This window comes from Agelaius tricolor, unplaced genomic scaffold (genome assembly GCF_023055355.1).
Source record: "Agelaius tricolor isolate 1412-34295 unplaced genomic scaffold, bAgeTri1.0.p SCAF_21, whole genome shotgun sequence".
Lineage (NCBI taxonomy): Eukaryota > Metazoa > Chordata > Aves > Passeriformes > Icteridae > Agelaius > Agelaius tricolor.
The window spans coordinates 4728432-4744091 of NW_027269281.1; the positions used below are offsets into that span (position 1 = coordinate 4728432).

At 43.9% G+C, this 15660-nt stretch overlaps 1 protein-coding gene and 2 non-coding genes across 3 annotated transcripts; all 3 read left to right on the forward strand.

Annotated features, from left to right (window-relative positions):
- Positions 1-10695: 10695 nt before the first annotated feature.
- On the forward strand, positions 10696-10764 carry LOC139599021 (small nucleolar RNA SNORD58). Its single transcript, XR_011682144.1, has one exon. It is a non-coding gene; the product is annotated as a small nucleolar RNA SNORD58 (small nucleolar RNA).
- On the forward strand, positions 10714-14243 carry LOC139598931 (large ribosomal subunit protein uL22-like). Its single transcript, XM_071445865.1, has 6 exons — positions 10714-10921; positions 11011-11051; positions 12187-12321; positions 12732-12830; positions 13464-13655; positions 14148-14243. Exons 1-6 carry the CDS (start codon positions 10882-10884, stop codon positions 14193-14195), a joined length of 555 nt encoding a protein of 184 aa, XP_071301966.1. The 5' UTR covers positions 10714-10881; the 3' UTR covers positions 14196-14243.
- LOC139599020 (small nucleolar RNA SNORD58) lies at positions 13741-13812 on the forward strand. Its single transcript, XR_011682143.1, has one exon. It is a non-coding gene; the product is annotated as a small nucleolar RNA SNORD58 (small nucleolar RNA).
- Positions 14244-15660: the final 1417 nt, after the last annotated feature.

Genomic DNA, 15660 nt, shown 5'->3' on the forward strand with positions numbered 1-15660 from the left:
ATCCCCAGAGTTTGGGACAGGTAGAAAATGAATCAGACATTGAAAGCACAATTATCAAAATTAATAATAGAAACCCGGATGTCCTGGCTGAAGCACCTCCCCCTTGCCTTGCTTAGTATCAGGACTATGCCTCACTCAGAGATGGGGCTCTCACCGTCTGAAATGTTATATGGAATGCCATATGAACATGGAATGCCAGTGGGACACCCCAGGTTGGAGAATAGTCAAATTCAACCTTACTTGATAGTGATAAATAAGAATTTACAGGAACTAATGAAACATGGGATAGTATCCCAGAGTGCTCCTCTGGGGTTTGCTATCCACAAAATACGACCGGGAGACAAAGTGCTTGTGAAACTTTGGAAAGAAGTTCCCCTCTCCCCTCACTGGAAAGGTCCCTTTCTTGTCCTTCTGATAACAGACACGGCCATTCGGACGTCGGAAAAAGGCTGGACACACACATCGTGGGTGAAAAAGGTCAAGCATCAGGAGGAAGCTCCTGAGTGGAGGATCGCCTCTTCCCCTGGAGACCTAAAGATAAAGCTACGCCGTCCAAGTAAATGACCGACGGAGAGCGGATAAGTTGTATACTGCCAAATTGTGTATGTTATCTCTCCATGTACTTCAAGTGCGAGTACTGTCTGGAAGTCTTTGTTATACATTGTAGAAGGGGACAGTGGCTGAAGGGGTTGTGTACCTGGTGTTTGGAGGAAGAACTTGAACTGACTGACCGCATTTTAACTCTCGCCACAAATTTAGGAATAATAGAATTGGATTCTCAAGAGTGGTATCACATATTCAAGAATGGTATAAGAGGGAAACTAGATTCTAAGGCTGAGATCGTAGAGGTCGAGTGCCGAAAATTGATCAGAGTTCCTTGCAGCGCAGATGCAGTCAAGGTATCAAGGTGGGGCGCCTTTAAGAGGAGGTATGCGGCTCAGTCCGAGAGTGAGATCCTGGAAGAATACTCTTGCTGCCGAGAAGATGGTCTTCCTCACCGCTGGTGGCACCCCAGGGGGCGCAGGCAAAGGCAGAGGAGTATGCCTATGGGGAATCCTAATGGGCCTGAGTCTAGTCGTGTGCAGAACAGCCAGTTTGCACACTGAGATCCCGTCTCAGACAGGAGGGCAGAATCCTGTTGAAGAGTGCAGACAATGCACTCGGATTGTCCAAGAGGGACAAGAAGGAGAGAGAGTCTCAGCATACCAGGCCCTGGAAGATTGCATCATGGAGCAAGGCAGGTACTGCATCATGAATGGCACTCAATCGAAATTATGCAGATTGGGCGAAGAAACATTATGTTTCAATCAAAAGGCAAGAGTTAAGGGCGGGCTGTCAGAAGGGTTCAATCACAAAATACAAAAGAGGGGTGCGGGAAAGACATCAGTCCCTGTTTGTAACCAATGCAATCGGACTGTGTCGGTCGGGTGAAAAACTGAACTGGTTTTTGTAGCGTATTATCAAGTTAACACATTGTATTATGATAATACCTGACTTGAAATGTGTTTAATGAATGGGAAAATGTACTGCGTTGGAAAGAATTTGAAATATGAAAATAAGCTCTCTCTGAACAGCGAGCCTGTCATCTTGGACCTCCTTGAGGCAAATGATGACAGGGTCTGTCTGCAATATGATAGGGCTTTCTGCTTCTCAAAAAACAAGGAAGGGATAGATCCTGAAAACAAAATGAAGCAGATAGCTCAGGAGTTGAAGAGACAGGAGTCAGAGTTGAGGAAAAGGAGGGTGGAGCAAGAAAGGCTGAAAACTCTGAGTGAGCAATATGAGCAACTTGAGAGACAATATGCTGACTGGGGACTACCTGCCCCAGATCGAAACTTATTCATTGACCTTGTCCAGGAAATTGCCACGGAACTAGGATTGTCAAATTGTTGGATTTGTGGGGGGCTGAAATCTGCTGAGAAGTGGCCTTGGAAAGGTGAGAGTTTAACCCCAGAAGAGCTGTTGAAATGGGATAACACCTGGGTCTCTAGGATGACACAGAGACCTGAGGGTTGGGTGCTGGATCAGAGAGTGATTGGAACGATTTGTATCAGCAGGGAAGGAAAAGAATATACCGAGGTGGTTGGGTATACCCTGTGTATATCCATGTTGGCGGTAAATTCAATTAGTAGGAGCAAAATCTGGCAACCAGAGCCTCCTATGGGATATTGGAGTCAGAAAAGAGAAGCAAATTGTGAATGGAACAATAAGATTGGACTTTGTTGGGTCAAAGGCTCCGGAGTTAACCCTTACCAATCCTTGGAGGAATTAAGAGAATATTGGAAGGAACCAGGAAGAACAAATATCAGGTGGAAAGTCCCTGACGGAATTTACTGGATCTGTGGGAAGAAAGAGTATAGTGAATTACTCCCAAAGTGCAAAGGGTTGTGCACTTTAGGTATGATACAACCTGTGTTCTTCACTCTCCCCCGATCAAAAAGCGACCTGTTAGGGGCTCCCTTGTATGAGACTCTGAACAGGGAGAAGAGAAGTTTGAAAAAGAAATTCCCTGCCGTAGGAGGCAGTCAGACATGGGGAGAGGAAGAATGGCTGGCTGAGAGGATAATAGAATATTATGGGCCGGCCACATGGACACAAGATGAGAGCTGGGGATATAGGACCCCAATTTACCTACTGAACAGACTAATTAGGCTACAGGCAGTGGTAGAAATAGTCTCAAACCACACCTCAGTAGCCCTTGAGTTGTTAAGCCAGCAGCATTCTCAAGTGCGGGCTTTCGTGTACCAAAACAGATTAGCATTAGACTATTTGTTGGCCAAAGAAGGGGGAGTGTGTGGAAAATTTAATGAGTCCGAGTGCTGCATTGAGATTGAGGATTATGGAGAAACCATCAGAGGTTTAGCAGCAGAGATCAAAATGGTGGCTCATATCCCAGTCCAAATATGGAATTCCATCTTGCAGGCAACTTGGTGGGACCGACTATTCGATGGGGCCTGGTGGAAAAAGATAATATTCTTTGTGATGTGTTCAGTAACCGGGGTCAAATTCCTACCGTGCCTAATACCTTGCTTTATTAGGCTGATACACTCCATGGTACAGGGCATGCAAATAGCGGCTATGCCAATGGACCCAGAGCTGGCTTCCGAAAATAGCAAGATATCCAAAATCATCAACATGGGGGAAGGTGAACAGGAAAGTAAGGCCACTGAAGTCTTAGCGAAATTTGAAAAAAAAAATCAAAGGTGATGGAAACATTTACAAATTATACCAAGGGGACCCACAAGGAGAACAGGACACAGAAAGAGTCTGAAAAGTCCCCCCTCTTCTTGTAGGAAGCCCCAAGAGGTGAAGGGTAGATTTAGCTAAAATGTAGATAATAGATATAAGGGTTGTAGTGGGAAGCATTAATTAATGTGTTTATGTAGAAGGGGAGAGCTAAAATGTAGATAATAGATATAAGGGTTGTAGTGGGAAGCATTAATTAATGTGTTTATATAGGAGAGGGACTCTAATATATGTTATAAAGTAATTCATGCTTAAGGGAAGAATGTATAAAATAAAAATTGTAAAAAGACTCTAATATCCAATAAGCCTCTGACCATGAGCAACCTGGAGACAGATTACTACATTGGAATTATGAAACTCCTGCTGGCAGCAGGAGAACAATGCCTCGTTTACTAATAAAAGACATGGCTGGCACGGAGATGGGCTTCCTCAGGAGCCATCAGGGAATACCCAAGGGTGATCATCGCTTGGTAGATATCATCAATCAAGATAACCGAAGTCACCAAGGAACATACATCTGAATACACTACTTCCCCTGACATGATAAGCACCTGCCACTACTCAGGAAACAGCAATTGTCCAGCCCTGCACAGTGAAAGAAACCTTCATACATATGCAGGGTTACAAAAGAAATTGGGGCATCTCTGCCTCAGGCATAAAAAACTGTATAAAACAGCCCTGCTGGAAACAGCATTCATGAACAGAGGGAGATCCGGTGTGATAGAGGCCGGATCTAGGTTCACCCAGCGCCAATCCCAGGCTCGACACTGTCTCTTTGACTGTGGTTTTTGAGGACTGTATTTTGGTCGCGAAAATAAAATCTTTCACATTTATTAATTTGGATTTCTGGCTGATCATTTATAACAGGTTGATGGACAGAACTTTGGGAGGGGTTAAAGTGTTAAAAAGGGAAAACCTCCATTATGAGGGGGCTGAGCACATGGCGGGAAAAATCCTTTGCTCCCGGTGCCGTAACCTTTCTCTATTCAGTCTTCTGTTGCATTTTTGATAAGGTTTAATAAACCTTCCTAAACTATGAAAAGTGAGTAGCTATTTCTCACAGTATGCATTCCCCCTGAAAACACATCCGGTGTGTTTTCCTCCCCATATAATTCAGTATTTAATAGTCTTATTAAATCCCAAGAGCCTCCACGGTTTTATAACTCTTATTGCATTTTCATCACCTTTGGATGCTGCTGGCAGGATAATTTTACCCGTATGTTTCCAGATATTAAAGTCAAAAGCAGTGTCTTTAGTTAATTTAAATCCGTAGCATTCCGACCAGTTAATTAATGCCGATAATGCTTTTTCATCATAATCTATATCCCATGCCATAAAAGAAGCCTTCCATACCTTCAAAATGGGGGTTTCCTGCTTAAAGATGATATTTTCCATGTCTCCCGTGGGGTTTTTCTTCTATTTTCAACTTCTCCAGTTTCCTTTCCACGCTGCCCTTTGGCTGTGATTTTCTGCAACCTGTTGCAAAGCTTAATTCCTGCAGTCTTTGCTGCAGCTTCTGGGCTCTTTCAAGCCTCTTCCTTTTCCAGATTTTCTGGTTTCTCTTCCACACAGCTCTTAAGCTGTGATTTTCTGCAATCTTTGTCACAAGAGTTAGCTCCTGCAGCCTTTGCTGCCTATTTCCGGGGTCTTTCTGGCCTCTTTATTTTTCAGCTTTTCACTCCGTCTCTCTCCGCAATTTCCTTGGGTCCTTGGACTGCTTGTCCTCACATCAGGGGGTCACCACGTATTACATTAATAATTCCTGCGATGTTCATATGTCTGAGACATGACACACGACAAAATCCCGTTGGTCATCAGCAAACAGCACGATTTATTGTCCAGGGCTTTCTTTTATAGCCCATTCAAAACTCCCAGGTCGAGACAGGTCATTGGTCTATCCACGTGCCCCCAGACCCTGATCCAATAAGATGCCTGCATCCTAGGAGAGCTCCCATTGGCTGTGAGCTTCTGTCAGTCAGCCCAGAGGCTGGTTCATGGAGCTGAGCTGGGCTGCTTATTATAACTTGATTAATGCTAATGCAACAGTCAGCATAATTTTGTGTCTGCTATTACAGCCCTTGGAATACCTGTCTCCATAAAGACCGACAATGGGCCAGCCTATACATACAAATGGATGGCTGACTTTTTTCATTTGTGGAGGATGTGTCATGTCACGGGTATTCCACATTCCCCTACAGGTCAAGCCATTGTGGAATGGGCTCATAGCACTCTCAAGTCCGTGATGGTAAAACAAAAAAGAGGGAGTGTGGGAATGGGATATACCTCCCACAAAAGACTGCAGAAAGCCCTATATGTTGTCAATTTTTTGAATTGCATTCAGAACAACCAAAATCCCATCCAACGACGTTTTGGTGAATCACAGGCTCACTTAGAAAAAGCTAAGGTACTTGTTAGGAATCTTGAAAGTGAAAAATGGGAAGGCCCCTTCCCACTGATAACCTTGGGGTGAGGATATGCTTGTGTTTTCACACATTCCAGACCAAGATGGGTACCTGCAAGAGTGGTCCGACCAGCCTTGGATACCCCAGCTTCATAATCATCTTGTGGGGAAGATAAAATCTTCTGAAGTCATGTTTCTAACTGATAATAAATTTTTTAGGCAATTTTGTAGGTATTTTAGGGAAACCGTCTCAGTGAAGGCTTGAGGCTCTGGCCAAGCCCTAGCCCTGGCTGACTGGGGATTATACCATCAGACCCAGGTGTTTCTGCCCTAAAAGTGTAATCAAGTCACTTTGACTTGCTAATCTGATCTTATAAAAGCTGGACCCCTGTCCAGTCGGCTGTCTGTCTCTGCCCAGACATGCGTAGGATGGTTCTGGGGCAGCCCGCGCTTCAAAGGACGAGTCTGGACTCTTCAGTTTTTGGGTCTTCAGATTGTTTATTATTTCTTATCTACAGAATTTTCTTTCTGCCCAGCAGAGGTCTGACCTGCAAGGCAGCCAAGGGCACTCTGACCACCCACGGGGCGGTTGTGTCTTTTTATACTAAAAACTACGTACATCATATTTACCTTTATTTCCCAATATCTTTCACCCATATTAGCAAGTGCACCTTCACCATGGACCAATCCCCAAGTGCCAACATCACCACAGAAAATGGATGACAAGAAGAAGAAAGAAGAAGGACAAGACACGCCCTGATCCCTCCATCTTGTCTCCATAACCCCCCTGTACCAAAACCCTAAAATCTATATTTCACCCTGTAAATACATCATTCCTGCACCATTCACTCCCAAGTGACTCTCATGTCCTCAAACAGGTGGCACATCCCTAGAGGGATCGAAGTCAAGCCACCAGACGCTCCTGGCAACATTCCAGGATTTCCGAGCCCCCCAACAGTTCTCTCGGTAACTCTGGACATCCGAAGTGATGTGCTGAGTTCCCACAGACCCCCTTTCAAGGTAAACTTGGAAGTTCTCCCTGGGAAAGGCTCTCTGAGTCTTCGCTGTGAAATGGGACTCTCCAGCAATTGCAGAGTCTGGGTGATGGTAAAGTTTTTAGACAATTTTAAGTTGTTTCTCAAGGTTCTATCTGTTTAATCGCTGTCTCCATTCATGGGAAGGAGATCTGTGTGGTTACCAGTTATTGGGTGTTTTCATTTATCCCCTTATTCATAGGAAAGATACTGCTTTTGTGAGGAATGGAGCTTGTTTGGTTTAGACAGTGGGCCAAACATATTCTAATGTTAGAAGTGTTTAGTTTTATGATTCCTGTTTGTATAAAACATAAAAGAGGGAGTTGTAGGAAGAGGTGGGATGGAATTGAGCTGAAGGCTGTGGGATGCATCTGCAGAAGCACATGGCGACACAGAGAGGCTTGTCTCCGTCTGACATTGAGGGGGAAGGAGGTGTCACACGGCAGACCCCTACAGAGAGAAGCCTGCTGGAAGGTGACTGACAGGTGAACAGCACATGATCACCCCATAGAAGGACAATTAGAACATGTGTTGCTGATGTGGTAAAATGGGATAGGTCACATAGTGAGAATTACCATGTAAGGAAATACTGTGCACTGAAAAAGTGTATAAAACCAGCTTGTTTCTTTGAATAAATGATTCAGATTCCCTGCCAGTCTGAATCTGTGCCTCAGTCTCTCATACCTTCCCTGCCTGGCTGTGAGCCAACAGCATCCCTGCCAGCTGTGGCCATAACTACACCAAAGGGGAAAGTGCTTTACAGCCAACAGAAGGCTGTTATTTGGTTTCTGTTTTTTTCTGTTTGTTGTTGCTGTTGTTTGTTTGCCTTGTTATACATACACATTCTACTCAAGAACTGTTATTCCTTTTCCCATATATTTGACTGAAAGCCCGTAATTTAAAAGCTATAATAATTTGGAGGCAAGGGGGTTATATTTTCTATTCCAAGGGAGGTTCCGGCCTACCTTAGCAGACAGCTGTCTTTCAAACCAAAACAGGCTGGAACTGAGTTTTCTTTTTGGTTCCAGACCTGCCATGAAAACATAACCCTGGTCAGTCTAGGAGCTCACTTCTCACTCTGGACAGGAGGGATGGTGGTTGATTGTCACTTAGGATGACATTGGGCTCGGCAATTCCAATAGGACTGATAAGGCCACTTGTTTATTTACAACTAAAGCCACAAAAAGACTTAATATGAGACAACAATCCTGTATCTGTATATTCCCTGCTGCCTGCTGGGCTCTTCCAGGGCAGGTTAAGGGATGCAGCCCCCTTCTAGCCCCAGGAGCACATCCAGAGAAGAGATTTGAAGCAGACACATTGCGGGCTGCTTTGTAGAAAACCTGCAGCAGGCAGGGTGGGAACATCTTTGCCATAGAATAGTTTCCAGCCTTGTGGTTAAGGAGAAGCTTTGAAACCTCTCAAGGGAAGAAAATTGAAAATGGGTCTCCTGTGTCTTGGTAGTGTGCTGTGGCCACCATGCTGTTGGGTTAAGATCAGCACTGTCCCTTTTTACCATGAGGAGATGGTAGAAACCTTTACTGCCCTTGATGCCTTTTTCTCTGGTTCTAGAAATATGAGCCAGACACAGGGTGATAAAAAGGGGTTAGCTTTATATAAGGATCCTTAGGTGCACAATTCGTCAGGTGGAAAATGCTGAAGATGCATACCCTGCATGATACATGTACAATTTTTATAGATTTTGCAAATTAGCATCTGAAAAGAATCCCCAATTAGAAGCACACTCGGTGAAGTCATGCCCCCCAGCTCTAGCACCTTCTAAATCCTCCCCCCTCAGATGAGGACTAAACTCTGTTTATTAAAAAATATGTCTGAAGAGCTGCTCTCAGCCTTGGTTTCTAATGAGAAATCAAATAGCATAGGGATCCTGGAATTAGTTTTGTCTTTCTGCCTAGGAAAATACTGAAACTAAGTTACAATAATAGGCTACAGAGAGAGAAATATATGTGTAAAGAATACAGAGAATATAGAAAGAAAAAAAAAGGCAAAACTCAAGACGGCACCACCCTTGTGATGAGCCCTTCACAGAAGGGTGCTACAGGCAGAAGCTTCAAGAACACAAAGTAGAGGAACAGTTCAGGTCTGAACAGCGTTGGATCTTTGCATTCAATGCCTGCTAAAAGACTGAGGTCTTCCTGGGCATGCACAGCACAGCCTGTGGAATTGAAATTCCAGTGGAATTAGGAGGTGGCTGCCTCCTACACAGTTTTCAGGAACATGATTTTGGACTTACATGCCTATATTTTCTGCTTAGGATACAAAAGTTCTTTTCTAGTCGGCTCATACAAGCTAAATATCCAAGGCAACTGGTGCACTAGGGGAATAATCTGGGTAAATCTCAAGAAGGGCGAATGCTCAGCTACCTCAATCCTCATCTCAGCACCAGATATGTGCTAGGCTGCCTCTGAGAGCAGTTGTTAACCTCCCAACAAAGCTGAAAACATGCATCTTATTTCCTGATACCATCAGCAGAAGCTCCCACCTTTATGCTTCCACCACTGCAAGCCCTCAGCAGCCGAGTGCAAACAGTTCCATGTGTTGGGGAAGCAGAATTAAGTAACAAAAAATGTGCCATTTGCTTTGGACTTATTTGATGAACACAATGACCAGGTAATAATTCCCACCATCTGTCAACTACTTATGTTTCACACCTCTATTCCAGCTTTCTCTGAATGTTTTGTTGTTTCTGTGATCTGCTGCTAACAAGAAGCTGCTTGTGAAGGTGCTTCCCATGAAAAGGCCCGTTTCCTCCACTGGCAGTACATATAATTTGTAGAAAGCTTTCCCTTGAAAGCAAAGGCACATTTTAAGGCAGATAAATAAGAGAGCTGCAGCCACAATTAGAGCTCTACAGTTTCCAGCCATGTAAATATTTGCCATAGTTCATATATTTTCTTTTTTCCATTTGGGTGAAATTCTAGCTTCAGAGCTATGGGAGATTTTGGCCCTAAACAAGAGATTCAAAAATAGCCTCCTGCTCAAAGCATTTATACAGACAGTAAGGCATATTTCTAAACACAGAGTTAAACCCAGACTCTCGTGCCAGGGAGGTGCCTGGACTACTGGCTGCTTGGGAAGTAATTTCCCTTTTTCTTCCCACTCTGTCAATTTTTTCTTTATGAGCCTTTTGCTGGAGCTGGGTTCCACTTTCAGGAAACGTTGTGGTTTTATTGAACCACTGCTTTGTCAGATTTCCCAGGCAGTTCTAATTGCAAACGCTGCCTAAAATGGGAAAAAAAAAAAACCCAAAACTTTTTACTTTAACAAGTAATTTAAATTTTTTATAATGGTGCAATAAATATCAGTTTTGATTTATAAACATGAATCTCTTCGGTTTCGTCTCCTGCAAATCTGTTAAACGATGTTCTTCTCTATTTTCATCCTAAGCTGCCATCTAGCTGCAGCCCTTGGGCTTGCTCCTGAGTCTGATTTCTAGTCTGCAAACAACAGTGACCTTGAGCTGAGAGTGAACAGACCGTGTGAACCGCGCACAGACACGAGGACGCTGGCTGATGCGCACGCATGTTTTACTTCCACACCTCGGGCTCGCACATGGGCGTATGCCGTCCTGACCGGTCCCTCACCCCTCCCGTCGCCGCGCCTTTACCAACGGTCTCTCCGACTCTCTTCGCTCTGCGCGGCGCAGCGCGGCACCTCCGCGGCGCTCCCTGGCCGAAATTTCGCCAGGATTCTCGCGAGAGCAGGCGGCTCTAGATGCTCCCGACGCCTCCTACATTTCCTCTTCCCTGGCGCTGTCTGGAGGTGAGGACTTACGGCCGTCAGTGAGCCGTCTCAATCCGCCTCCATCCTGCTCAGGGTGCCCTGGAGAGGCGATGAGGGGGCGAGGGCTTGAAGTCTCGGTCTGCCTCAATATATTTGCCCCTTGTTATTTGCAGGGCTGGCGCGGGGGAGGACGGGTAGGGGTTGGAGATAGCGAGCTTGGGGGTAGCTGTCTGGTGTGAAGTGGAAGCAGGCCCTAGGGAGAGGCTATGGCAGTGGTGATGACTTTTTTAGGACACCTTTGGATTAAATTGTGACACGACAGTGTAATTCCTGAGCAGTTCCTGTAGTTAGTTATCGGCAGTAAGGTAAACAATCCAGGTTCTGCTTATCAGTGTTAGAAGCTTTATTATTTGGGGGGGGGGTTTAATTGCTTTTTTTTGCAGCTGAGATCCAAAAATGGTGCGCTACTCTCTGGATCCAGACAATCCCACGAAATGTGAGTTGTTTTCGTGAATATTCGAGTAGAACTTGACCAAAGTAATTGAGATTTTAAATCTAGAAGTTCATCTTTTTTTTCTCCTGCAGCATGCAAATCACGGGGATCCAACCTGCGAGTGCATTTCAAGGTAGGCAGTGTGTGCATAGTAAGAAATGCAATTTCATTTGGTTTTGGTTTGGTTTTGTTATATTTTGTTGGGCATTTTTTGGAGGAAGTGTCTCTTATTCTGTGTCATTACATGGTTACTTAAGGGTGGTAGTGTAGGTTATGGCCTATGTTTGCTTTAGCTGCTTGTAATGGTTTTCATCCACAGGATCAAAAATAAGATAACATGTCCTAAAGCGTTTTCCCTCCAATACAAATAATAAAATACACTAGGAAAACAGTTACAGTGAATTTACCAGGAGGAATGGGGCTAGAGTGAGATGTGACATTTGTTTCATTTGTCTTACTCTGCCTTTCTGGTTGTTTGGAAGGAACATTGGGTTCACCTGCTTATGCTGCTGCTCAAGAAGTATGGCAGGGGAGGCATGCGATGTTTGGCATGAGGGCATAGGTCCCTCTGGAAAAAGTTTAGGTGTGGCAGTAAATCCAGGACACGTTTGAGTTAACCATGAAACCAAGCCTGAGCAGATGCTTTTCTGCTCCGTAGTGGTACATAATTCATGTGAAAAGATATTTCAGTTGTCTTGATTTGCTTTTTTACTATGATCAGGTAGGATTATAGTTACTCTCTGACCTGCATTTAATGTCTTAAGCACTAATACTTTACCTTTATTTTTTCTTTCTTTTCTCCCCTTTATAATTCACTTACAGAGATATTTAGATTGTTTCTATCTTGTGTTCTCATCACTTCCTCTGAGGTGCCATATCTGACATTTTAGTAGGAATTTATCCTTCAGACTCCTGCTTCTTTGGATTAGTGACCAAGGAGGAGCTATGAAAAGTATAACTACTCAAATTTTTTTGTTGGTTGGAAAGATCTAGGCATTAGGTAAAAAACAATCAAGATGTGTTAGAGCTGCAAATTCAGTAATGGCAGTCACACCAAGGGTTAGAAAAGTAGGTAGCAAAAAAAAAAAAAAGTGTTCTTAATTATTCTTCATTCTTAATTTAGGCGTGGAGCTTTTTTATATGTGTGAGTGCTTCCTTTAAATTGAGTTTGTAGCAAAAATAATAGGATCCAGGACAGAGGAGTGGTTTTGCTCACATTGTAACTTGTACAGATGTGTTAACAACTTCACTGTACTCTATATTGCTAGAACACTCGAGAAACTGCCCAGGCCATCAAGGGCATGCACATCCGCAAGGCCACTAAGTACTTAAAGGACATCACATTGAAGAAGCAATGTGTTCCCTTCCAGCGCTACAACGGGGGAGTCGGTAGATGCGCCCAGGTGAGGCTCAAGATAAAAATGTGAGAAGGATGCTGTGTCTGGTTAAGAGGAAAAGATGAATTTGAGATGGTATGGAGAATAGTGTGTCACTGTTGATTATAACTTTGTATTAAAATATAGAATCATAGGATGTTTTGGGTTGGAAGGGACCTTAAAGATCATCTAATTCCAGCCCCCCTGCCATGGGCAGGAGCACCTTCCACTAGACCAGGTTGCTCAAGAGGGAGAAAAGAGTTGCTTTTAATTCCAGTACAGCATTGCATCTACTTGCAGTGTCAAGTAATTGATCAAATTTAATTGTTTTGGTATGCAATCTTTATAGAAGGGGATGTAATGGCAAGTTAATGGTGCCTGAAGGGTAAATTGTATTGTACTGGGACAAAAATGGATTAATTGTTGTCTTCTTCCAGGCCAAGCAGTGGGGCTGGACGCAGGGACGCTGGCCCAAGAAGAGTGCAGAGTTCTTGCTGCACATGCTCAAAAATGCAGAGAGCAATGCTGAGCTCAAGGTAGGCTGTGTCAGTATTAGTGAATGCAAAGTGTTCATGTTGTGCTGTGTGTCAGCACTCCTGAACTGGGTGTCTCTGACATGGAAAGCCAGGTAATGCCTGCTTTGTCAATGAAACTGAATTGTATCAAGGTGTTGATATACTCTTTGTTTGAATTAGGCTGTGTGTGTTTTTCAAGTTAAAATGGGAGTAATAATTTTTCACTGGGAGATAGTTTGCATGTGGTTATCAACTGTTTAAGTGGTGTTTAGGTCTCCTAAAAACTACAAAACAAAGCAAAACGTGAATTCTTGGTCAGTTTGTATCTTTGTAATATACTTAGTGCTTAATTTAGTAATTTTGATGGCAGTGGTGACTGTTCACAGTTACTCCAAAGGTGTCCTTTGGAGTAACTGTGAAATAATTGTCTCTTTCTGAGCCATTGGCATAATTTTAAATAAATTGTGATGGGAGGTCTCTGTTTTTCTGACTTTGGAGCTTGCTCAGTTCTGTGACACTGTAAAATTCAGGTGTTTTATTTGCCAGCAGTGGTATGTGTCTGGGGAGGGGGCGTGATTATTCAGAATTTTGCTGTGGAGACTATTTATTTGAAGACAAAAAACAAGTCACAAGTTTTATTCCTCTCCCTGCTAGGGTCTTGATGTGGATTCTCTGGTCATTGAGCACATCCAGGTCAACAAGGCTCCCAAAATGCGCCGACGCACCTACAGAGCACATGGTAGGATCAACCCCTACATGAGCTCCCCCTGCCACATCGAGATGATCCTCACTGAGAAGGAGCAGATCGTTCCCAAGCCAGAGGAGGAAGTTGCTCAAAAGAAAAAGGTAGAGCATCATACCCTTAAGTCCTCTTTAATGTCAGCAGCAGGAGAGCTGAGTGTTCATACTTGGCATTTTTCAGGCAGAAGGGTTGCTGTGATGACTATCTTAGAACACTTTTGGAATACCTATGAAAAAACCTAATAAGTTCTTTCTGAGCAACCTCAATATTTATTGTGAACACCACATAGATAACTGCAGAAAATGATTTTCAGGGGTTTATATAGTACAGGGAGTTTGTTCTTCCCTTCCTCAGTCCATGTGTGTGAAACTGGGATGTGCTGCAATAAAATTTAAATTGCAAGCCTGTAAGCAATGTAGTACTTGTAGGGACACTTATGTGCATACAAATATGATCAGTGAATAATTTTGTAAACATGTAAACAAATTTCTAACAGTTCTCAGTACCTTCAAAAGATAACTAAATTTATTTGTAACATGTTTTGAGAAAGTGTTTTCTCATTTTGCCATTTTCTCATTTCTGTGTTTGTTTTTCAGATATCCCAGAAGAAGCTGAAGAAGCAAAAGCTAATGGCCCGGGATTAAATCTGCTCTGCCAGATGTACATAAATAAAATGAGAAAGTTGAGATTTATCCTGTGTGTTTCTCTGCTTTGGCTTCAGCAGGGTGCTGCTGTGGGACAGCCACAGGCAAGTGAGCACAGTAGCCGGGATGCTTGTTGTTGCAACGCTGGGGATGTTGTTGACTTACCGCTATTATTCATATATAAAGCGAGATAATTTGGAACACACGCAGGCATTCACTTTCCTTGCCCCACTGTCCTGGCCCGTTCGGGGCGCCTGATGGTGGCTGCGGCCGGAACGCGGTGGCTGGCGGCCATCGCCGGGCGCTAATGCGGCTCCTGGGGGCGGGGCGTCGGCCACATGACGCGACGCCGCCTTCTCCTATTGGCCGCGAGCGAGTCGGAAGCGTGGGATTACTTCCGGTGTGGTAGAGGAAGCTGCGACTGTTGGTAGAAGCGCTGGATAGGTGCCGACGGAGGTGAGTGTGGGGCGACCTCCCCCAGGGTCCTTTCATGATCTGCCGCTTCTCTATCTCGGCTGGGGGCTGCCCTTCTATGGGCCCAGAGCGGCTCCGTTAACCGGGAGCTGACGAACCCCGAAATGTGACAGCCTATGTTAAGGTGTGGAGCCCTTAGGTTTCAACTCGTGTTTGACTGGAACTTCACCGATTCGGAAAAATATTTGTGCTCCCGGCTTTAATTCAGCGGGAGAGGGAAACGCCACCGCAGGGGGTTGGTTTGTTTGTTTGTTTTGTTTGGTTGGTTTTTTGGGGTTTTTTTGTTGGTGCATTTTTGTTTTTTTTCCTTGCTGACCAAGGAACAGAGCATCACCGAATCACAGAAGAAACTTGTAAACGGTATTTCACTCCAATAGGACAGGTGTTATACTTCCAATGGCTTGCTTTTACATCTGGCAGAGGTACGACTTATTTTTTGGTCTGAAATCTTCACAGAAACTGGCTGCAGAGACACGTACAGTTGGCTCAGAAGGCCAGCCTGGGGTGTTCCCTCCAGCCACGTTCTTTAGCTGGTGGATGAATTCACAAGATATTGCTGTAAATTTTGTATCTAGGAAGTTCTGGCAGAGAAAGTATCTGAATTATCTTTTTGAATGGTTTTAAAGGATTAACTCATTTGTGTTCTTTTGACTGAAGATTTCTCTCTGACTTCATAAAGTAGATCCTGTAAAACTATATTTGAAGCAGCCAAAGCTACGCTCTGAAGTAATCATCTGAAAATTGATATTTTGTTCTTCTACAGGGCTAAAAATCTTTAGGAAAGCTCAAAAAAAGTTAAACTGATCCCAGATGAAGTGTGCACATCTGTCTTCATTCTCCATCTTGGAAAGCTTTTGTTTTGCTTCTTAATGTAAGAATTCAGATAGCAGCCTAGAAAGGTGGAATGTAAAGGGCAAAGTTGCTGCTGTGCAGCAGAGTGTATATATTGCTCAGCAGTGATATATATAATACAATATATATTGCTCATCAG

Coding starts and splice junctions, on each gene's coding strand:
- LOC139598931 (XM_071445865.1), top strand. CDS start 10,882: ATGGTGCGCTACTCTCTGGATCCAGACAATCCCACGAAAT. Junction 10,922..11,010: donor TCCAGACAATCCCACGAAAT/GTGAGTTGTTTT, acceptor TTTCTCCTGCAG/CATGCAAATCACGGGGATCC. Junction 13,656..14,147: donor AAGTTGCTCAAAAGAAAAAG/GTAGAGCATCAT, acceptor TTTGTTTTTCAG/ATATCCCAGAAGAAGCTGAA.